The 24,751-nt window shown below is 45.8% G+C and overlaps 1 protein-coding gene across 1 annotated transcript; it reads left to right on the top strand.

Annotated features, from left to right (window-relative positions):
- EMILIN3 (elastin microfibril interfacer 3) lies at nt 1-24,722 on the top strand. Its single transcript, XM_083618545.1, has 4 exons — nt 1-558; nt 10,687-10,809; nt 18,434-18,681; nt 19,582-24,722. Exons 1-4 carry the CDS (start codon nt 359-361, stop codon nt 21,474-21,476), a joined length of 2,466 nt encoding a protein of 821 aa, XP_083474671.1. The 5' UTR covers nt 1-358; the 3' UTR covers nt 21,477-24,722.
- The last annotated feature ends 29 nt before the right edge of the window (nt 24,723-24,751 follow it).

The following is a 24,751-nucleotide window of genomic DNA, read 5'->3' as shown; positions in this document are numbered from 1 at the left end:
CCGGGGCTGAACTAGAGCGAGCCGAAGAGCGAGGAAAGGTACAAAAAGAGAGACTTGGCTGGCGAGCGCGGAGCTCCAGCAACAGCGGACGGAGATCCTCGCCTTCGCTTGGCCAGTCAAGGTTTGGGGAGAGGATCTTTTCCCCGCGCGCCTTAGAAAACTGGATGAAGAACTTTGCGTAAAGGAGCAAAGCGCAGCTCATCTTCTCCCCTGAAGGGTTTTCGCCCCTCCTCCAGGTTTTTTGGAAAGCGAAGAGCAAACTGGCTCCAGCCAAACCTCCTTCGGCGGATCCTCGGTGAGGGGGAAAAGGGGAAGAGTTCGTCGGAGCCGCGCATCTCCCTCGCTCTCCCGGGAGAACATGAACAGGGCAAGGCGATTCTCGGCGGGAGCTTTCTCTGGCGCGTCCATCTCGCTGCTGTGCGCCCTGCTTGGCCTCGCCGATGCCAAAGGGACCTATTACCGCCACCCCGTGCCCATCCCTTACGGCAACCGATACAACCTCTACACCTCAGGATCGAGCCCCCAGCTCACGCCTGGAAAGCCCATGGGGAAGCACAAGTAAGCGCTGCGCCTCCTTCCTCGCTCCTTCGGCTCACCGAGCCTCCTCGCGCTCCTTCCCTCCTTCCTTCCGTTCCTCTCTCTTTTCTTCTTCTCAAAAAAGACCCGAGTGGGGAGAAAGGATGGCGAGGGTCTCTTCATCCGAGGGACGTTCCTAGCACAGTGGCATTACTGGCCAATTGCACCCGGTTTGTGGCAGTTTCACCCGCGGGGCAATTCCTTGGAGGGATATACGTCTGGGCGTGTATGCACAGATGTGCGCATAGATAGATAGAAACAGACATATGCATGCCTATATAGATATAATGCGATATGTCCAACGTTAGCCTTACTCAGAGTAGACCACTAAAAATAGTGGGCATGACTAACATAGACTATTAAATTCGGTAGGTTTGCTCTAACTTAGTTGGATACGACCTCCCATTCCCCACTTTAAGGCACAGCGATGTGGGACAAATGATGGAAGTTGCTTGTTTCTGCCTCTGGGTGTAAAGACTCGATCAAAATGCTTTTTCTTCTGGTCAGTCGCGTATATACCGTTGCCTTCCCCCCTCTCCCTCACACACCCCTTTCCATTCTTCCTTCCACGAAAAGCGGATCTGCCAAAAATTCATATGGATTTTAGCATTCTGGAATGCTCAGGGAAGGGGTGGGTCGGTGGGGAGATACTGCATTGAATGGCGGGGAGGGTGCCCCTTTTCCGGAGAGTTTGCTTTGCACTGCTTTGCTTTCTGCGCAGGAGAGCTTCTTTTGCAAAGAAAAGGAAGGATGCAGATTGCAGGACTGAAGGAGAGGTTTCTCTCTCCCCAGCCGCGCCCTTCCACCCATGCATCCATCGCCGATGGTTTTTCTCTTCCTCTCTCACACACATACCGGCAGCAAAGGGAGATTTTCCGTCTGCACGCCGTGAAAACACCGGGCCGAGCACTTTGGCATCTAACTACAAGCCGCAGGTGGGGAAGGATGGTTTCTCCAGCCAGCGCTGCCCCGTAACCTTTTGCCTGACTGGCTAAGGACCTCTCTCTCTCTCAGAATTCCTCGGTCTGAATTCATCTCCTAGCTGGGTGGAGCCAGGCAAAGTTTGCACAGTGCTGGAGGAGGAGCGAGCGCGTTGGAGGGGGCATTTAGCCGGGATCAGGCCTCTCTGCCAAAGGCGGAGGGGATCCAGGCGGTCAAATCCAGGGGAGCAGCAAACCCTGAATTGGACTTACTTTTTTAGATATGGGAACAAGATAATTCCAAGGGAAGAATGCATTTGTTTCCTGGCGTCCTTTCCCCGTTACAGTGCTCAGAATTCTTGGAAGGGGGGGAAACGTGTTTCAAATGTGCTTTAAGCTGTATAGTGTGCACTCAGCCCTAGTCTTGAAGGAAGGTCCCATTGATTGTTTAAGCAGAAGTCACCAACGTGGTGCCCATGGGCACCCATGTGCCCTGAGAGCTTTCCCTGGAGCTCATGGGGTTCCTTTCTGCCACTCCGTCTCCTGATGAAATAAGGCATGAAAGCAGCATAATAGCACAGCAAATAGAACCGGTTGTGCTTGGTTTCAGTGTATCTGTGGCACCCACAACTATTTCTCTGGTTTGCAGTGCCCCAAAGGTTGGCGATTCTGGCCTTACAGTTACTATAAGGGTAACTGAGTGAAGTCATAGATGGAGGACCAGTTCAATTCAGTTGTTCATATTTATCACTATCAATTTTAAACTGGAAAGTGCTTCAAAACTTCGTTGTTTTCCTCCTTTCAACTATGTGAGGTACAACATGATGCTTCTCATTTAATGGGGAACTGAGAGCACTTTCAGTGCTGAGTGGAATCAGAAGGAACAGGGAGTGGGGAGAGATTTTCAGCCTAGCTTAATAACCTACTGGTAGATATAGTCAAGATTAAATTGCAAGTGGCCGTTTATTTTGGGAGCATTTGCTGCTGTTGCTTTTTATGCCACACAGTAACTTCAGCAGCATTATCTGTATCTGGACAGGACAGTTGCACACTGTCAAATCAAATCAAAGGGGTTTCACAGAATCATCAGCCTGGAAGAGACTTTGGAGATCATTTAGCCTCCAGATCATTTAGGAGCTGTGATGCAGTGTGCAAAGGTCACACCCCCAACATACATTTAAAGCACATGGTTTCCCACTAAGAATCTTGGGAACTGTAGTTTGACCTCCCCCTCCATAGAACTATAATTCCCAGCAGCACTCTTAACAGACTACAGATCCTATGAATCTTTGTGGGGGAGTCATGTGCTTTAAATGTCCTCTAAATGTATGGTGTGGATGTAACCTCAACATCCCTGACAGGTGGCCATCCAGCTTCTACTTAAATATCTCTGGCAAAGGAGATCCCATCGCATCCCGAGACTGCCAGGTGTGTAGTCACAGAAAAGCTGCCTTATGCTGAGTTGGACCATCAGTCCATTTGCTCAGTATTATTGCAATGGTGCTTCTCCCAGGTTTCAGACAGAAACCTGGCAATGCCAGGAACTGAACCCGGGGTTTTCTACAGACAAAAAAGGCACTGTACATTATCGCTGGCATGTAAATCTATGTAATAATTTGTAACAATTGCTGCTCATTGTGTAGAAAACTTGGCAGAAGTGCTGGTAGTCCTGACCAATAGTCACAAAGGGTCTGAAATGGAGTCAGAGGATAACCCCCTGCCCTCCTTAAACGTCCAGTGAACATCCTGGGATGGAGACAGAGAGGTATGGACTTGCCTAAGAGGCCGGACAGTAAGTTCTTTGAAGGATATGAAATTGTGGTTTGGAAGAGGGCTGCTTCTTGCCTTCCTCTCTTCCTTTCCTCTCCCTCCCTCCCTCCCTCCCCCATAGAATGTGGGGTCACCCAATGGCAAGGCATTCACCAAGTTAGGCAAACTGCACAGAATTAATTTATGGAATTTCCTGCCCTGAGATATGGTGGTAGCTTATATGGCTTAAAGGGGGATTAGAGAAAGCCATGGAGGATAGGCTAATCAATGAATACCCGTGTGCAGAGGCAGCATGTCAATGGACAGCAGTTGCTGCTGGCAACTGCAAGGGTTGGGGGGGAGGAAGCTGTGGGTTTCCTGGAAGTATCTGCTTGGGCAGTGTGGGAAATGGGATGCTGACATAGGTCTGATGCAGCAGAGCTTTTCTTAAGTCTTGAGCATGAATGGATGAATGGTTGTGGGGGCTGTTATGTGTGGATGGCGGGGGGTGGATGAGAGAGGGAGTGTGCATTTGGAGTGGCCCACCTCACTGCTGGGGCTTGATAAGATCAGGAATGAGATTTCACCCCAAGACTTCTGATTTTGACTCTGTCCTAGACTGCAGTAGTGGTCACTGAGAGCACACTTCCTCCCAGTGGTGTAGCAGCAAATTCGGAAATGCAGGGTCCATTCATGACGGTCAACAGCCATACCCCTTCTGAGAGTATACAGCCTAAGATTATACTCACTGCTATTTTTATAGAAAAAGTGGTGCTGGAACTCACCATGAACGCCTCCCTTGTTCTTTTATAATGGCAATGGCGCCCACCTGAGAGGTGCTGGAACTGAGTTCCGGCAAGTTCCGGCTGGAAAAAGCAGAAGCCCTGATCATGTCATCATTTTACAACAATAATAAATGGGGATGCATTGCAACAATGGGTTCAGATCTCCATGTGTTGCTTTTCAACTAGATCTACTATTTTTTGTGCACATATGTGGGCAAATAATTTGGAGTGCTCTCATATCTTTCAGAATGACTTAAGCTGTGCTTTCCTTGAAGTTCCATTATGCATAACAGGACTTGCCCACCGTTCTCTTGAAACAGAAGCACCTTGTGTTTTCAGTGTTCCTGACTACTTAGGTCCAGAGCATATCGTGGCTAAAAGGCTCCCCATTAATTTTTATTAAATGGCTCTAGGATGCTGGAGACAGAAACCGCGCTGCAGATATGGAAACACATCTTCAACCTCTTGTGACCCTGGCCCACGACACCATGACTTCCTCCCTGATCCTTTCAACACTGAGAAGTTTACATTGTATTTCAAACTGCAGCAGACAATATACTCATAGATGGGATATGAGCAGACTGTAGGCGTGTAAGACGTGGGTAGGGCTGGGAACTGCATGAGGGTGTCCACTGGAATCCATGCCCTCCCCCTGTCCTACCCAACTATCATAATATTATTCTTGTGTTCATATTCCATTTCCAGCTGTACATCAAGTCTGCTGGTAAGCCTCACATCTTGTCTCCTGCTGTAACAGCTAACCTCCTAAAGGCTCAGAGTGTCTCGCCACAAAAAGTGTCACACTTAGACTGCAACAATCCCAAGCATGCTTTTGTGGAAGTAAGTCTCATTGCAGTAAGTGTGCAAAGGATTGGAATATTAAGTCCATGGTTTCAAGTAAGCATGACTTTCTATAAGAAAAGAAACAGCTGGCTATCCCCAGCCACAACTGAGGAGAAGCCGACCTTTGCAGAAACCATCAAAGCAGACAAAATGGCCAGACAGGCCAATGAATGATATGAGCTTTGTGTGCTCACCTTACCCAACTCTCCCCTTCCTATACAATGTAATATACACAGCCAAAGTAGTAGTACGAACAAGGAGAAAGCAGGGCCAAGTTGGATGAAATTTGATGTCCATTAGTCAAGCGGAGGACAAAGAGCAGAGCTCTTCTTGAGGTAGAAGAATAGGATATTGTTGCAAGGGGACTGGACATTTGTAGGTGTGTTACACATCCGTGGTCTGTATATGCCAGTATTATCTGCTCTGACCATCAGCAACTCACTGAGGTCATAGAACCAGGGCAGGGAGCCTGTGGTCCTCCATTTCTTGATGGACTACGGCTCCTAGCATATCCAAGTGTACTGCTGTTGATTACGTTGTTTGTTGTTACACCATCAGCATGCATGGTGCTTTATGAAATACAAGAAGACATTCACCCCAGGGCTGGATTCACCATGGTGCAGCATACAGCACAATCAGGGGTTGTGTGCGTATTCGGGATTCCCACTGTGGGATTTAGAAAAACCAAGAAGCCCTCAAGGAGCTGTGCAGAAGGATGTGAGGTGGGCAAACTGGCCATACCTTGCATGCCATGATTTAAAGAAGCTTAACTTAAAGATATGAAGCAAATATATGCAAATAGACATGATTTGCATAATTTACCCAGGTCAACAAATCCAGCTTTACCTAGCATAACATCCAAGCCTGGTTTAGCTCCAGACCCCTCGCATACTGAAGGTTGCCACTACTTTCTTTTGCATCTCTGAGAACTTAACATTCTGGAGTGTGGGGTTCTCCTACTCTTTGGTCTCCACTCCTCAGTTCAATTACTTATATATCTCATGTTAGAAGAGTGGGAGTGAAATGAACTCCTAGCCATGTGGAAGGAGCAGCCTGCACTGAAAGCCCACCATCTACATGTAAGCCCGGGCGATGTATCAATACATTGTCCAGCACTGGTTTGAGGGCTGGACCGCAATGGTGTCTTGACCTGGCAGTATATCGGGTACACGCAGCGGGGGCTTCACCCTGGTGCCTCATGGGGCAGGGGCCAATGCTCCTTCCTCTGCCCACTGCATGCTGGGTCAGCGGCGAAGGAAGCCACTTGGGTGTCTGGGGGCAGGGCAAGCCGCCCATAGGGGTGGGGTGAGGGCGGGGCGAGCTGCCCATAGGGGCAGGGTACACCACGGGGCCTCTGGAGTCTGCCTGCCTCCTCCCATTCAGCCGCCCTACAGCTGGGGGAGAGGTAGCGGGCAGACTGTTTGGGCAGCGTGGAGCCTGCACACACCCAAGCCACTGTGTCTCTCCCATGAGAGACGCATGGCTCAGGCGTGCTGCAGGCCCCGTGGTGAGTGCCGCCCGGTATTTTATCACTCTGCCCCTCAGTGGTGACACCCAGGGTGGCCTACACCCACCACACCCCCTTCCTCCACCCCTGCCTTGGGTGCCAACAAGAGTGGTGGAGGCTTGACGCTGGTGTTTTGTGGGACCAGGACCGAGACCAATGCTCCTTTCTTTTCATGGTGTTGAAAACCTGATATTTCCCAGCCCTGTCAACATGCTTTGGTGGACTATAGGTTCTGTGTGTGTGTGCGTGCGCGCGCGCGCGCGCATGCGCATACATGGAGCTTTCATAGGGGTCAGCTGTGACCGGTCTGCCACAACCAGTCCCTGGGTCTGCACTGCTCTTTTACCTATGAGGGAATCATAGTGAGTCCAGCATGACCCTTACCACTTATATGGCAAACTACATAAACTGGTGCAGGATGCTACTGTACACTTAATTTTGAAAAATATAATTTCTGTGACAGGGCAGACTGTGTATGCCACCTAACCTGCCCTAACCTGAACCCCTTAAACTAACCTGCTGATCTCAGGTGCAGCCCTATCAGTCTGATCCGTTTTTGTATGTGGAACAGAGTGTATGATATCTTTGTTCCAGGCAGCGAAGTGCCTTGGGGTGGTTCCATTGCTCATTGTCCCGCTTGTGAGCATCTCTTAGGCATGCTAGACTAGGCGGGTCTTTGGTCTGATCTGCCAGTCTCTCATTATGTTCTTACCAAATAATACCAGTCGTTTTGGTTGGAGTGGGGTAAGACAGTGGAGGTGGGCTCCTGTCTTTCTGCACTGCTTGGGTGCTTTTGGGAAGAATTCTGTTGGTGACCAGTAGTCTGATCCAGACAGGGCTGCTCTTGTGTTCCCTGAAAGTCTTCTTTTACCCTGGGACACATGAGGTCTTATCTGCTGCCTGCCAGAGCTAAGGGCTACTTCCTACAGCTGGGATGGGGATCCTGGGACACCCCAGAAGTTACTGGATTCCAGCTCCTATCAGCTCAAGCCAGCATAGCTAATAGCCATAATAATGTATAATAATTTCTATTAATACCCTGCCCATCTGGCTAGGTTGTGATGGGAGCTGTTTTCCAGCAGCATCTGGAGTGTACTTGGACATGGATGCAATTGTAAATTGGTTTATTTTTATTACACTGTACGTGGCAGCTTATACATTGTAGGGATAACTAAATAAAAATAGCACATGTGCTGCCCATGCACATTTTAGCATTTTCTCCTTTAAAATGCAAGTGATCCCAGCTCCAGCCATCCCTTGTGTGAAGTGGAATGCATCGACACACTCTTCCTTCTCGACAGATGGTATTTGTGTTTTGTTTTGGGGCATTCATGCCTAGTATGCACACCCACACTAAAAGGGCCCCTGAGTGCCCTGCTGCATCCTGTAACCATCCCCATCATGTCGTCTTTTACTCAGTGTCCCATCTATCCTGTGGGTGGTGCCACGGAAGACAAAGATGCTCCCTTTGAGCCTGGCTGCGGATTGTATAGTTGACTGGAGCTATTTGTCACCTGTTGAGCCCAGCCACTCAAGGCATGTGCTCATTCGCTCTCATTCTCTCTCCAGTGCTGTTTCAGCTGAAAAGTGCCTGGACTACATAAAATGAAAAGTCCAGGCTCAGCATATGCAGCATGAGAGCCTGACCTTTTCTTTCTTTCTTTCTTTCTTTCTTTCTTTCTTTCTTTCTTTCTTTCTTTCTTCCTTTCTTCCTTCCTTCCTTCCTTCCTTCCTTCCTTCCTTCCTCTCTGCCTCTCTCTCCTTGGAAACTTTTATACTTGCAGTGTAATGAGTTGATTTGTGGAGAGATAAAAAGCACAAGTGAGCCTTCATTGTGGCAATGAGCAGATGTGAAGATCGTTCATTCCATCTGTCTATTCTATCACTCCCTCTAACAGCAAGCTCAGGTGGTGAGCACTGACAGACATGGAGCCACAATGAGGTCACTGAGGAGAAAGCAGGCAGTATTGACAATGTTAAGAAACCCCAAGGTTTGCAGGAGTTAAGAAAATCCAAACCCAAACTCTCTCTCTCCACACACACACGGAGCAAAATCTTTCTCCCCAAACTAGCTCAATGAGGACTGAGCATGTTGAGTAACCACAGTGGCTTAAAGCACATTTTAAGCACATGACTTCTCCCAACGATTCCCAGGGACAGCAGTTTACCCCTAACACAACTACGGTTAACACACTTGGGTTTGCTGGATTCTATGGGGGAAGCCATTTGCTCCAAATGTATGGTGAAAATGCAATCAAGTTTGTTGGTTGTCTGTTGTGGGGTGAGAGGAAGCAGAAAATTGGAGTGAATAGAATATGGTGGTACCTCGGGTTAAGAACTTAATTCGTTCTGGAGGTCTGTTCTTAACCTGAAACTGTTCTTAACCTGAGGTACCACTTTAGCTAATGGGGCCTCCCACTGCCGCCACACCACCGGAGGACAATTTCTGTTCTCATCCTGAAGCAAAGTTCTTAACCCAAGGTACTATTTCTGGGTTAGCGGAGTCTGTAACCTGAAACGTCTGTAACCTGAAGTGTCTGTAACCCGAAGTACCACTGTACAATGTTTATCCTGCAGAAGGGAATAGCCGGTTTGCTGAAACCCTAAACAGTAAGACTCTTAATGGAGATGGGGATGCCCTTGTTCCATTCTTTTCCTGTCTTCAATCAGCATCCTTTTGTCCCCAGTACAGCAGCCTCCACTATCCCACTCATAGTGGGCATCTTTCTTTGCAATGGCGTTGTTATATGAAGCCCACCACATTTCTTTGGTGAAGCCTGTAACTTACGCTTTTGTAAGAAATGCTGGGACCAATTTTAAATGGACTAGAGTTGGAAAAAATGTCAGGAAGGGAAAATCTCACCCAGACTCATTTTATATGGGTATCTTAAGAGTTCAACCTCTAAGCTTCAAATCTATTGTGTGGACTTTGGATTTGGGAGTATATTTTTTCCGTTTGGTGGATGCAGGTTTGTATAAGTGTGTAAGAACTGCCTTAGTGGATCTCATAAAAGGCCCATCTATTTTGGCAACAGTGGATGAACCCCGCTGGCATTTTTTATATATATAAACTTTTAGCTAACTTCCCGCACTCAATATTCCCCAATAAATCCGCTAAAGATTTGCAGCACTTTCTAATGCCGAAGAGATGTTCAGGATTTTTTTCCCTTGTCCTTTGCTATGCATGCCAATTTTCCTTTCCTTTTTTCTTTTTAAACTGAGTTTCGTTATTATCAAATTGCAAACACATGGCATTCCACTGGCAAATTGTTACAGCGGTTGCTCCAGTATTCCTAACTAGGATTGCAATGGATTTCAGAAGATAACATTGTATGTCAAACCCTCACATTTCAGATTTCCTGTATTTCAAATCCTCAGGTGTCAGATGCACTATGTATCAGGTCTGATAAGGACTGTATTAGCATTTCCTTTCAAATGATGAGATCTCAAACAGGAGACCTGTCCCTTATTCTTACATCATTGCCTACTAGAAACAAAACTACTACATTTGACATTTCCAGTGAGATCTTACACCTTCCTCTGAATAATATCTCTACTCTCAGCATCCTGAGCTTCATCTCTTCCCATCTGCCATGTCACAGGGACCTAGTATCCCCATGATCCCTGAATTCTTTCTCCTGTCATAGTACCATCTGCTACAGCCCCGTGTCCTTAATCCTCCTTTGCAGTTTTGCCATCTTTTACTCACCGCATCCTGAATTTCTCATCATATCCCATATGTTTTCTGTTTGCGTCCAAGAACGCTGGTTTGAAATACTGTCTCAAGTCTCCATCTGTCCAGCACTATACACCTGCAGTCTTCCCTCACTGTGACCTTTCATGCAGAATCTAGCCTGCCTTTGATTGCTTAAGCATAGAACCATAAAAAGCCAAAAGATGATTTAGCCCCATACTTCTGCAGCTGGGTGTGACTGTCAATGCAACTGGGTGTGACTGTCAATGCCACTAACAAGAACAAACATTATTCCATTTTTCCGTGGTGTGGTAGTCAGCTAAGTCTATAGACGATAAATTATTGGACCTAATTTAGTCATGCTCATTGATTTCAGTTGGTCCCCTCTGAGTAAAACTTAGTTGAATAGCACCCATTCTCTTCCCTTTCTTTGGGTCAGTGGTATGGCATCAGTGAACTGGTTATTCCCAGAGAACCCTTTAGCTGGAGAAATCACCAGGTAAATAAGTGGGCAATTGCAGGCAATGCCTGGCCTGGAGTTTTTGGAAGGAGTTTGGGAACCAGATCCATCAACCAGATGTTTGACCAAATCTTGCTTTGTTTCAAATGCAGGAGCTACTGTGCGTATGTGGTGCAGAGGAATGTAACTTGCACCCTTCAGGATGGAGCAGAGAGCTACGTGAAAGCCGAATATCACAAGTGCAGCTGGGGACCCAAGTGTCCTGGGAAAGTCCTGTAAGTAAATGTTGGGTTGCAGTTGTAGCACGGTAGGGACTACAGAGGACTGTCAGCATCTTCTGACATGGTCAGAGGAAGCGGTTGCCTCCATAGCAACTCCTGTGGATTAAACGTCATAATAAGTAGCAGCAGATGTCCGACACGCATGAACATATTTTTTCCATTTTCCTATCAAATCTCCTCCCCTTATGTTCTCTGCCTGTCTGGCCATTGTTTCTTTGCTGCCACAAGGGGGCCCTGTTGAGCAAATGTGCCACATGTAACCTTTCTAGGCACCATTGGCTTAGCTGCTATGATGTCACAGAAGTTAAATCTAGTAAGCTAATTGCTAAGGGTGGACTTGGGGGACCTTGGGAGTGGAATTCTCATCATTCAGTGCTTAAGAACTGCCTATGCGCCATTCTCATTGTAGTTGACAAGATTGATTGAGTGACTTTAGAACTTGCAATGGAAAACCATTGAACAGAGACAGACAGCTTGGACTTGCTGCTTGTGGTATGTGATGCTTTATTTAGGGCAAACCAGGCAGCAGCTTCCCATGCTCCCATTGGGAGTTTTGATTTCCCATGTCATATATTTAAGTGACAGAAGTGCTCTTGTATAGCGCAAGCTTAAAAATTGGAAGGGTTCTTATGCTTGCCTGTTTCCAGCAAAAGGCCCATGCTAGCCAAGAGTCCAAAAACAGCTCAGCATGACCATGTATTTCTTGGAAGTTCACCCAAATATAGCATAAATCCTTCGCATGCTGTGGAGTAGGTCCAAAGCACCATGAGTGGAAGGAAAATAGCCGTCAGCACCATTCCACAAACACTTGCACAAGAGAGTTCATGCAGTGCTATCAGAGGTGGGTTCAATAGCAGTTCTTGTGCTTCTGCCTGCGCAAGAGAAAACACAGCTAGGAGAACATCTTAGGAATTAACGTCACCATTTTTATGACCAGGTGGAATACAGTCCTTCATTGAGCAGGCAATGTCTTCCGTATGTAGAAAGGCACTTCTCGATTCTATATTTTTAGACAAAGGAATGGCAACAGAGCTATGAATGTGAATGTATCAACTCAGTACTGCATATTTAAGGCTGCAATCCTATACACACTTGCTTGGGAATAAGTCCCTTGGAACTTGGTGGGACTTACTTCCAAGCAAATTTGTTTAAGGCCAGGCTTCTAACAGATGCATTTCATTAGCAAGACTGAGGATAGGGGTAAAACATGCAAAGCTCTGATAGGGACTTACCAAGCTCCAAGTGGCTTTCAAAGTGTCTAGGGAGTGTTTGTGGGATGTGGGTGGCACTGTGGTCTAAACCACTGAGCCTAGGGCTTGCCGATCGGAAGGTTGGCAGTTCAAATCCCCATGACAGGGTGAGCTCCCATTGCTCGGTCCCTGCTCCTGCCAACCTAGGAGTTCAAAAGCATGTCAAAGTGCAAGTAGATAAATAAGTACTGCTCCGGCGGGAAGGTAAATGGTGTTTCTGGTTTTGCCAGAAGTGACTTAGTCATGCTGGCCACATGACCTGGAAAAACTGTCTGTGGACAAACGTCGGCTCCCTCGGCCAGTAAAGCGAGATGAGCGCCGCAACCCCAGAGTCGTTCCTGACTGGACTTAACTTTTTTTCTTAGGGAGAGTTTGGGACAAGATAGTTTCTGCCTGATTGTGTTAAAGAGGGAGGGAGTTGATTGAGAAAAGCAGATCCAAGACAAGTTAAACACTTCTAGTTGCCCATCTGTACCACCTCTGGTTGGGCAGTTATATGTAAATATGGCATGCTTCCTAACCATTTGGCTATTATTATTATTATTACTGTTATTTATATCCCACCTTTTGGGGATAGAAGTTTGTCTACAATACATCCAATTAATTAACCCACTGAAGAAGGAAATGGCAGTCTTTCTACCCTGGCCAGTTAGGTAATTTTAGACTCTGGAGTCTTACAGAGAAGTGAGTCTCTCTAAAAGGGAACGTGTTCACTTACTTCAAGCCAGCCTTGCTGCATTTGAGCCCTCTTGCTCATTCTCCTGAGTGGGACCCTGGGCTCCTGTCCCAAAGTCCTACTACCATGGCACCACCATCTCCACCCTTTCATAACAAGCACAGGGTATTTTTTAAAAGGATGTTTTTTCGAACCAAGTGAGTCCTGCCAGTTGAACTTTCTACATAGCTTGGAAGACTGAGAAAGAGATGTAGCTTTTTCCAGCCACCGGGGCCACTGGTAACTGTTTATCCAGCTGCAATAAATACTTCCTGTTGCTGACATGTGGAGTGGAGTTTTTTGCACTTTGAAAGGACATTTTTTTCCTGAAAAGAAGCAGCCTCCTTTCTAAGTGAAAGCAGCACTTAAGGGCAACATGGCACGGCCAAGGCACCTCTATGCCAACTGCCTTCCCCCTTTAACCCGCAAAAGGTTCTGCTCTCTTTACAAGCCTGACTCCCTGCCAAGAGAAAGAGAGAGAGGTGGGCAGTGGCCCAGATGTCTGCAGAGAGCCAAGCCGATGGCTCGCGCCAATGTTGTTGTTGACAGTGGCTCAGCTGGGCAGCTTTCTCTGGACTCAGCAAGATTTCCAAGCGGGTTTATGTGCACCAGAGTTGTTTTCTTTTTTAAGCTACCGCTGTAACTTGGAGGCTTCTGCAGGGAGCCATAATCTGTAAAGGCCTGCATTCTCCAATCCCACTCATCTCAAGCAATGACAGAGAGAACAAACAGACATTTACGGCAGGTTCTGGTACAGCCTGGAGTTCTGTGGCAGCTTCCCAAAAGAGGGCTGCCAGAGAAGGAGCCTCTTCCAATGTCCAGTGGCTCACCGGAAAAATAACAACGACTCATCCAGTCCTAAGCACATCACCACAAACAGTTATCATAGGAACATTACATAAGAAGGGCCCTGCTGGATCAGGTGGAAGGGCTGTCTATTAAGCCAACAAACCTGCTTGACAACAGATGCCTATATGTAGGGCTGCCTCTGAAGACAGTTCAGAAACTTCAGCTAGTGTAGAACCAGGTTGCTCACTGGTGCAAGATGGTTTGAGCATATTACACCGGTCTTGGCCCAACTGCACTGGCTGCCAGTTAGTTTCCAGGCCCAATTCAAAGTGCTGGTTTTGACCTATAAAGCATTAAACAGCTCAGGACTGCAATACCTCAAGGACAACCTCTCTCCACATGAATCTACCTGGACCCTGAGATCATTACCTGGGGACTTTCTTCATATGCCTCTTCCGCAAGAGGTCCGGAAGGCAGCAACACAAGATCAGGCTTTTTCTGCAGTGGCTCCCCATTGGTGGAATGCTCTCCCCAGGGAGGTTCAGCTGGTGCCTTCAGTATACACCTTAGTGCACCAGGCGAAAATGTTCCTCTTTAATCAGGCCTTGGGCTGATTGACATCTGATACTGAAATATACTCAGAGTCGCAAAGTGATTTCATGCTCTTTATTCAGCTCATAGTGGTGAGGAGGAGGAATGAATGAAAGTCCCCTCAAAGTATCTGCTTTATATACAAAACAAAAAAAAAAAAAATCTTTCCAGTAGCACCTTAAAGACCAACTAAGTTAGTTCTTGGTATGAGCTTTCGTGTGCATGCACACTTCGTCAGATACTATGGAAGGCACCACATTGAGCCGCATGAAATGGAAGTCCATTTTTAGGTATCTGACGAAGTGTGCATGCACACGAAAGCTCATACCAAGAACTAACTTAGTTGGTCTTTAAGGTGCTACTGGAAAGAAAAAATTTTTTTTGTTTTGACTATGGCAGACCAACACGGCTACCTATCTGTAACTGCTTTATATACATTATTTACACAATGGGCTGCACATGATTGGCTAATTCCGGAATTCTACTGTAAGCCAATCAGGTTGTGGATTCACTTCTATCTGGAGCATGATTGGGTGGTTCCTGCCAACCAATCATACTGCTGCATTGTTCTAGGACCAATCAGACTGCTGTATTCTGAATCCTATTGTTCTAGGACCAATCAGACTGCTGCCTTTTGGATCCTATTGTTCTAGGACCAATCAGACTGCTGCAGTTTGGATCCTATTCAACTCAGTACATAACAGATACCCTTCTAAATGTGCTGTGGAACAGGAGTCTCTTGGGTTGTCTTTTTGTTTTTATTATGTATTTTCTGTTTTTTATGTTGTGATTTTATGTTGTGAACTGCCCTGAGATCTATGGGTATAGGGCGGTATCCAAATTTAATAAATAAAACTAATTTTTAAAAAATACAGCGGAACCTCGAACGTTCTGGCTCCCAAAAACCGGAAGTAATTGTTCTGGTTTTCAAATGTTCTTTGGAAGCCGAACACCCGGCTTCCGCAGCTTCTGATTGGCTGCAGGAAGCTGCTGCAGCCAATCAGAAGCTGCGCCTTAGTTCCCAAACTGTTTCAGGAATCGAACAGACTCCCGGAATGGATTAAGTTCAGGAACCAAGGTTCCACTGTATGGGAAACCCCAAAGCAGGACATGGGTCCAACAGCACTTTCTCATATGTTCTCCAGTGACTTGTCTTCAGACAGTGGTTTGGTGCCTCTGATTCTGGATGACTCGTGGCCATTAATAGCCTTATCCCACCCCTCCCACAAATTGGTCTAATAATCCCCTTTTAAAGTCATCAGATGGGGGGTGGGGCGGGGCGGTAATTCTTGTGACAAAACCGGCACTGAGATGTAGTGGGTTAAGCCAAGCCGTGATGCCTATGAGTGTGTGACAAAGTGGTCGTATTTCCATCATGAACCAGCACCACTTAATTCCTGAAAAGAATGAAATGTTGTGCATCCAATCAGGGCTACATCCAACCTAATCCACAGCATTTTCTAGAGGATTATCATTAGCTTTACAGATATGTAAAAAATTAGCTTAATATCATGAAATATGCATCTGTGACAACAAGGAGCGCGGTATAATCTGGCTCGAGGCAGCTTGTCAAGGAACCGCACAACCGATTCGTTTTGTGTACAACCTGTAATCAATTGGCTCAACTCACATTATTATTATTACAGTGGTACCTTGGGTTACATACGCTTCAGGTTACATACGCTTCAGGTTACAGACTCCGCTAACCCAGAAATAGTGCTTCAGGTTAAGAACTTTGCTTCAGGATGAGAACAGAAATCGTGCTCCGGTGGTGCGGCGGCAGTGGGAGGCCCCATTAGCTAAAGTGGTGCTTCAGGTTAAGAACAGTTTCAGGTTAAGAACGGACCTCCAGAACAAATTAAGTACTTAACCCAAGGTACCACTGTATTACTTTAGATTTCTTACCTGCTCTTTGCACCTTAAGGTTCCAGGGCAGGTTAGAACAATGTAAGGATACAATATCAAAATCGGCTAAAACAATTTGCAAGCTGAACAACAGAGTGTTGGCCCTAAAAGTATGCATCTTGGGGTCAAAGGGCTGAATAAACAGGTGCATGTTCAGCTGACAGCAAAAACTGCATAATGAAGGCACCAGATGAAGGAAATTCCACAGTTTAGGGGCTTCCACAGATAACAGCCTGCTCAGGCTGCAACCCCCCTAAAAAAACTTCTGAGGTTGGTGGCACTTCCATGTTTCCTTGGCATATCAGAACCAGATGTAATTGGTTCCAATCATATATCACAAGCACTTTTTGGGTCAGGAGACCCAGTCCTTCAGCATATATGCAACATGCATACACAGGTCCACGAATGTTACAATCTATGCATCTTCAAGGGCCGATTATCACATGAATATAAATCATAAATGTGGTGATCCTAAACTGATTTATTGGCAGGTAACGCTCACTGAAAGCAGTGGGGCTTCTCAGCAAACATGCTTAGGATGTCTCTGGCAGTGTCATGACACCTGGTGATCTATCACTCAAGGTCTGGCAGCTGAGCGCATGAGCTGCCTTCACAGGAAAATATGACAGTGTTTTGAAGTCATGTTACATGAGATGAAAAGCTCTGCTTTGATCAGTGATAGCTGTTTCAAAGACAAAGCTCATCGCTTGTTATTACACTCATCAGGTGATGTACTTGGATGCTTTCACTGTAAAGTCCACTACAGTACATGATTGTGGAAGCCCACTGCATTTTAAAATACTTCATTTTATTTTATTTTTTTTTAAAAATGTGTACATGAGTAGGACTAAAACCCCAAACAACCCTAACTCATGTATTTGCTGCTGCTGCTGCAAATTTTAAGTTCTGATCGTTAGATTGGCCCTTGAAAGCTGGCCTGCAGCTTTTGAATAGTCAGTGCAACTTAAAAGACCAAAATGGCTCTGGAGTGCTGATTAATGTTGCCTGATGCCTGAGCTCAGTGGGGGTTTTCATATTGGGCTGTAAGTGTCATTTTTGCCTTTGTAAATCTCCAAATGAATCCAAGCTTCAATGTCTAAAATCCCTGGTAGAGGACAAGGATCCTGAGATCACGTTAAGGGTAGCCAAATTCTGTGCGATTGCCATAAAACTTAGGAAACAAGCTGTGTTATCATAATGATTAAGGCCCTAAATGATAATTTTAGGTTATATGTTAGTGGCTAAGTTTTAATTTATATATTTTTTAACTGTTGCTAAATCTGTATTGTCCCTGTAATACCTAATTGCAAATTCAAATGTATCCCTATCGTGTTTTATGACTTCCTTGATATTGTATGTGGGCTGGAAGTGGTCTGTGACCGAAATAATAAAAATTCATTCTGCCTTTGTAGATCACATTCCTTTCCCTAAGCAGTGTAAAATGTGTTAGGCTTTATGGGTAAGCTACAGGCACCTATGTAGCTGTGCATTTGAGTTCAAAAGACAAAATCAATAATTCAAAATCAATAAAATATTAAACACACATACACACACAACCCCTGCATTTAAAGACATATCTATGTACCTGCATATCTTTTTATCTGGGGATTACATATTTCTCTTTAAGCTGCTTTCTCCAACCTCTGGTTTATGAATCCCAGATGATTAAGTACTACCTCTTAGAGTGTCTTGAGATTCTCCACTATAAATGCAAAAGATTATCATTACCATATTCCCTGGGCAAAGGATCAGAAGAGTGATAGTACAGGCAGGACACACAACTGCTGGGCAGCTGCTGCCCTCTAGTGCTAAAAGACAGCACTTTTAAGATTTAATATCATGTGCGGCTTAGGATGGAGAGGCAGATACATTTCCCCCGCAGAGAATCATAGAGGGTTTGAGAAGAGATCAGAAATAGATAGGGATGAGTGCATCCATCAATTTCAGTTTATCTCAGTTTCTTATTTCTCCATCCTTAAGGATCAATCCTCCACATTTCCACATCAGGTTGCATTTTTTTTTCTTTAAAAAAAAATACTCTCCTGAAAATTCACCAGCATTTTAGTTTAAATTTCTCCTAATATACAAACAATTTCCCATAATATAATGCTGGGCCATTGATCTGATCCAGCAGGCTTATCTGATGCTTCCATGTGAGGAGAGATATTGTTTTCCTATACAAATTATGGTAATTATTTCTAAATTTGCTCTATACATATGAATTACCAGGTGCACACTTTATGCATGTGTTACCTATCACTGATGCAAACTGTGTGTGAGTGCTGCCAAGATTTCCTTGACCTACACATTACGGAAGCTGGGATGCAGAGGTACAGCTCTTAATTTTGCTCTGCCTTCTTTCCTTCAGGTACCGCACGTTCTTCAGACCCAGGTACAAGATTGGCTACAAGACAGTGACTGAGATTGTGTGGAGGTGCTGCCCAGGCCTCATGGGAGAAGGATGTCACGACAGTCCCACTGACCAGCCAGGGCTTCTTCCCCAGCACCCCAGTCCTAAGTTGCCTCCTACTCAGAAGATGTTCCCAGGTCCTAGAGTTCCCCCTCACCCCAAAATTCATGCGGACTCATTTCCAGGACCAAAAAAGAACCACTACGGTGAGTCATGGCTTCATTTAGGATTGTCTGTTGAGTTCCATTCACAGAATCCAATGGCATGTATGACGCAGGAAGCTCATGGGCTAAAGATGCAGATAAAGATCACTTCTCACCCATCAAGAAGCTCCCTGCAGGGCAATGCTGTTTTTCTAGAAGAAGAGGTGCTGGAACTCACAATGAACACCTCTCTTGCTCTCTTAGAATGGCAATTGCACCCACTTGAAAGGTGCCAGAACTGAGTGCTGCCTGAAAAAAGCCCTGCTGCAGGGGATGATTGAGGGCCAAGGTTCATATTGCCTCAATAATAACCTTACTGGGGCTAAATTCCAATGATGGGCTGGGTGACTGGAGACAGTGAGCATATTGATGGAGGTGGTGCATATTTATCTACAGTAGGCTACATTTCAAATGGAGAAGTCAGATTACCTTTATCCTCCATCCAGGCAAGCAGGAGTGCAGTTCAAGGACACATTCCAGCATTTGAGGAGGACAACACTGTGTGGATGATGTGCAAAACTTGCTACTAGCTATGATGGCTATGGGTTGCCTCCATGGCTGGAGGCAGTGACGCTTCTGAATTTCTGGAAACTGCAGGAGGGAGAGTGCTCTTGTGCTCAGCTGCTGCTTGCAGGTTTCCCACAAGCATCTTGTTGGCCACTGTGAGAACAGGATGTTCGACTTGATGGGCCACTGACGTGATCCAGCAGAGCTGTTCATACATGTGCTTTACACACTAAGTGTGGGTCCAGCTTGATTCCAGTAGGTTTATAAGCATTTTGTAAGTAACTTTCTTCATTTGTGATGAACTGGAAAGTCTAGGCAGCCGCCACTTGAACATGCCCTCGGATAGGGAAATTGTGCCCCTGATTATAACTGAGGTTTGCTTCTTCTTGTTTATAGGTCGAAAAATGCCTAGTTTGTTTGGAGACCGACTAGATCGGCTAGAGGATGAAATCAGACGTCTCTCACAGTCCTATGACACCCTACACAACATGGTGAATGGCCTGGGAGACCATTTGCGGCTTGCCATCCAGGAGGACACCAGTAAGATGATTGGATCGCTGATGAACAGCCCAAGTGTGCCTGATTCAACCATGGGGTTTGGAGTCATTCCTGATGGGATTGTGGATGCCGCAGACAAAGCAGACCTCTCCCCTTATCCACCAGTGGGTGAGATCCTAAGCAAAGTGACTGAGATGAGTGATTCACTGAAAACCAAGACTAACTTGCTGGACGAGGTGCATGGCATGGTGCTGGACCACGATGGACAGATCAAACACTTGCTGGAGTCAGCCCGGCCTTCTCCTCTCACCTCCATTGATATGCTAGAAGAATATGTGGACAGCAGGCTTAGCAATTTGCGGGTGGAGCTGCTGGATGGCTTTGAGAAGAAGCTGGTGAACATTCAGAGCACATGCGATTACCGGATCAAGGAAGTCCAGCAACAATGTGAGGAGGAGAAAGCTGCCAATCTCCGTCTTCAGCAGACCCTGGATGGAAAAGAACTGGAAATCAAGAAGGAGATCTCCCAGCTAGAAACCCAGATCCAAGGGCTGACGGTTGTGGAAAGCTGCTGTAGCAACTTAAACTACCTCACCAAGCGGATGGATATCCTAGAGAAGGGCTTGCACAGTATTTCTGAGTCTCAGAAGAATCTACACTCCAGGTTGGACAATGAACTTTCCACTGTTACCTTGGGGAACATAGTTGAAGGGCGCTTTGAGGACTTTGAAGTCAGGCTGAATTTTACAGAGAGGGAAATGGGAAGTTGTTGCTCCAGTGTAGAGGACAACATGAGAGGTCTGTTGGGGTCAGAGCTGGATGGCACAAGGACATTGTTTGAGGACAAAATGCGAACCTTGGAGGAGAGATTTATAACCATTGTAGGAGATGTGAACAATGTCAGCTCCACAGTGGCGATAGATGGGGCTGTAATGCCCCTCTTGGAAGGGGAGCTTGCTATCATAAGAAAGGGAACAGATGAGAAGTTGGAAGTACTCCAGAGTCGGCTGACTACCTTAGAAAGCACATGCTCATTGGGTTGCATGGCCACCTCCAAAGATGTAGAGATTTTTCGCACAGAAATTGAGGACTGCCAAAGCAAGAACCAGGATTTACTGCTCAGAATGGACAGCAACTCTGACCTGCTTCGGAAACTTAATGCTACTATCCTGGAAATCCAGAGGCGGATTGAAGAGGAAGCAGCTGAGTCCTTGCAAGGTGAGATCACTCTGTTGAAGATCAACCTGAACACCATGAGCAAGTCCCTAACTGGGCTGAAGGATTCTGTTTCTCAGTACTCAGACACGGTGCTCCACGTCAACTCCTCTCTGGACGAGCGTGAACGCAAGATAGAAGATGAGGTCCACTCCATTCAAGAGAAGATCAACAACCAAGGCTCCCAGCTTCTGTTCAGCAACAAGCGAGTCCTCAACCTAAAAGGAGACCTTGAAAGGCTCAAGTCCAGAATCATTGGTGATTTGAGCAACTGCAAGAGTGTGGCTCATGGCCTGCAGAAGGAAGTGCTCCAGTTTGATGACCGTGTGGCCCAGGTGGAGGACATGTGTGGCAGACTGGGCATGGTAACGGGAAGCCTGGACCACATCAAAAGTGAGCTGGAAAATAACGCAGGAAGTATGTGGGGCTACATGGACCATATGAACGCAACCTTAGCTGCCCACTCTCAGGAAATAACTGTACTCAAAGATAACTTGTTGGACTGCCAGGCAAAAGTCACGGAACTAGCTGAAGACATCAGCCTCTTAGAAACCAAGCTGCAAGGCAACCAGCATTAGCTATGTCACACCCAAAGTACAACTAACTTATATCATGCAGACTCCAATGTGATGATACCAGGATCTTGTTTTATTTTTGCGGGGTGGGGAGGCTACTAAATCTTAAAAGCTGCTATAATCCCATCTCTCATTCCGCCCCCGGAAAAACGACATTTTCCCGCTACAGTTTAAGCTGTACATTTGCCATTACTGTATTCTCTGTGGATAATTTAGCAGCTGTACGTATGTAGCAAAGTGCCTTCCCATAGAAGGGGTCACATTGGATTACATTTCCAATATGCGGTTCAGTTCAGGAGAGGAGACAGACCTATCTATAGGATTATTTGCTTTGGGAATAATGAAAAACCTGCTATTTAAGAGCTGGGGCAAAGAAAATCGGTTCTTGGCCATTATATCTATCTACTCGATGCAAAGGTCTGGTTCAGGGACCATTCTAAGCAGTACTGCCAGCTATGAGAAACACTTTGGTTTTAGCTAAGACTTTCCCCCACTTCCGTATTATACATGTGTACAAAACCTGGACTGGAATTCTTCATGGCAGCATTGATTGATACAAGCGTAAGGAACACTCAGTTCAGAAATCAACAGGTATTGTATGGGTGCATCCAGGAAGAGAACGTCCTATATTCACTATCTTCTCCTCCATTGCATTCATTGCTACAAATTTCAGGACAGTTTTCTGACAGTTGTTGTTCTCAAGCACTGTGGGTGCAGAATGCGTTTTGTATGAAAGAAGCGGGGGCAGGCTGAATGCACCACCTGAATGCACCACCAAGGTAGCTCCATATCTGTGTCCATAAATGCATAGGATACCTGATCTGGATTCAGTCCCTGGGGGAGGCCATAGTTCTGCCTGATCCCCCAGCTAATCTGCAATGGGGAAATGCTCTCCCCTTGAAGCAAAAGGGGAGCAAACTGCTGACATGGGAAACTCGATCCTAACTGGAAGACAAAGGGTTAATACCTTCCCACTCCCACACGGAGGCACTGATCCTAGGGATTGTGCTAAATCATTGCATTGAACCTGCACTGAAGAACACAAATATGAAGCTAATGTACCATCAAATCTGGCCCTTAGGTGGCTTCCTGTAAGCCTAGAGACTAGCAGAAGGAAGCACATGAACTTCTCCATATGGTGCTGTAGGAACGCTATGCTGTCACTCTCTGCCTTTGTAGAGAAGGAAGGAGGGGGACATGCAGGTCAAAAGATAAAAGACCAACCTGTTTTGAACAAAGTTCCTCTTCAGGGACACTCTTGAACACACAATGGCAGTCCTACGGTTGTATCCAACTAAGTTCTACTCAGATTAGCCCCACTGAAATTAATGAATGTGTTAGTCAGGTCCATTCATTCTTGTGAGTCTACTCTGCATATGACTAGCACTGGATGCAGCCCCCGGTGCTCTAGAAGCACTGTGAATCATTGCACGCACATCTGATGCAGTATTAAGGCAGTTTCTTATGTTCCCCTTATGGGATGGGCAAGAAAGTTGACTTCTAGCAGGTGGTCATATAAGTAGCAGCACATTGTGAGGGGCCTCCATCATTTGGATTCATTTCACCAGCTTGCCAGGTCCAACCTGCTTTAACTTGAGCTCCCTGTACCAAAGGGAGAATGTCCTTGAAATGATCAATGATCATTCATCTAGCCCAGTATGTGAGTGGCATGGGGGGGGGGGTGAGGATCTCTTACTGGATCTGGAGTATGTTCAAGTGAAGCTATTCATTTGTCACCATCTCAACTGCAAAGGTTTTTGTTTTTTGTTTTAAAGACGTCAGTATTTCTTTAGACAAAGCATTAAGTATTCAGAGGGTTCCTAATGCTACCCATTCTATTTCATAACCTCTACCCGCAAGCATGGCAGCTAGGTGGTAAACACGTCTACTTTGCAATGAATTCCATTGATGAAAATTACATTCTCATTCAAGGAACTGAGGGTTTAGCCACACCTCCATTTTGCCAGGCTGACTTTCGCTGGGGAAACCCGATATTTAGTGCTGAAATGGAACAAATGGCAATGGCAATCCAGGGATTGTCATTTGGTCAGATTTAAAGCTAAAAAGTGAGTTTTCCAAGGGAAAGGAGCAGGACGAAAGCTTCTCCAACCCAGTTCCTGCCCAGTATTCTGTTTTCAATTGTGGCCAACCTTATATCATAGGAAGCTCACAGATTTCCCCCAGCATCCAGAGGCATCATGCTTCTAATAAGGGAAGCATCATTTGTTTTTTTCTAACCTCCCCCTTTATTCAAAAGTTCTATAAGCCAGTGACCATCACTGAATGCTGCGACGATGGACTCTGCAATTGACTCATTTCACAAAGTGCTTTCTTATATCTATCCCAACCTCCTCAGAACCTCGGCTTGGGGTCCTTGCATGTTGAGAGATGGAGAAATAAAAGCTCTACTGAAATAACTTGCACCCGTAACCATCTCAGATGGTGAAGCAGTTTATCCATGAGAAGATTTCATATGCACCCTGTCGTTTCAACCCATTTACTGTGTGCATCACCCAAAACCCACATATTAGCACAGCCATGTACAGCAGGTGGGGCTGGCTCAAGACATTACCCCCAGCATCCATTGTGTGCAACTGCCCCACTTTGCCTAATGGTAGCTCTGGCCCTATCAGGGGTGAGGAGAAAGAAATTTGCCCCACTGCCATACTAATACTATGGGCATACAGGGCGGCACAACAGCAGGTGCATTTAAATGTGACAGGTTGTGCATTGGATGCCTACACTGGTGTTTCACCAATAGGCCCATATTACATATGAACTGGGCACCAGTTTGAAATGTGGGATAGAGATCAGATGGGCTATGCAAATCCTAAGAAAAGAAACTCCTTATTTAAAATAGGAGTTTAAATAGTATCACAAAAATCAGAAACTATCCTAATCTACAACCTATTTCTTGTAGACTGCTGGTTGAGAGTTTTCTGTGAGCAGAGTTTGAGAAATAATGGTTATGTGACTATCTCTCAGCAATGGTGCTAATGTCTGCATTTATTTCTTAGCAGGGAACTTGAATATTTCAACATTTTTCACAGTTATCTGTTTTCTTCGTTTAAAGACTAAATCACTCTGTGGTTGCTTTCAAGAAACAGGGCATTGTGTCACTTTTGAAGAAAGACTCTGACATTCAGTTGCTGGTCCTGATGGGGTTTCTGCCAATGCTGGTAATGGATCCTGTTCAGTACAGTTTGTATTTTTTTAAAAGATATTGTACATTTTGTTCAGATTGTAAAAGTTGAATGACTGTTTGTACTGTTGGGCAG

The sequence above is a fragment of the Podarcis filfolensis genome, assembly GCF_964270895.1.
Source record: "Podarcis filfolensis genome assembly, chromosome: 6".
In the NCBI taxonomy this organism is placed as follows: Eukaryota; Metazoa; Chordata; class Lepidosauria; order Squamata; family Lacertidae; genus Podarcis; species Podarcis filfolensis.
This window is presented reverse-complemented; position numbering and strand designations above follow the sequence as displayed.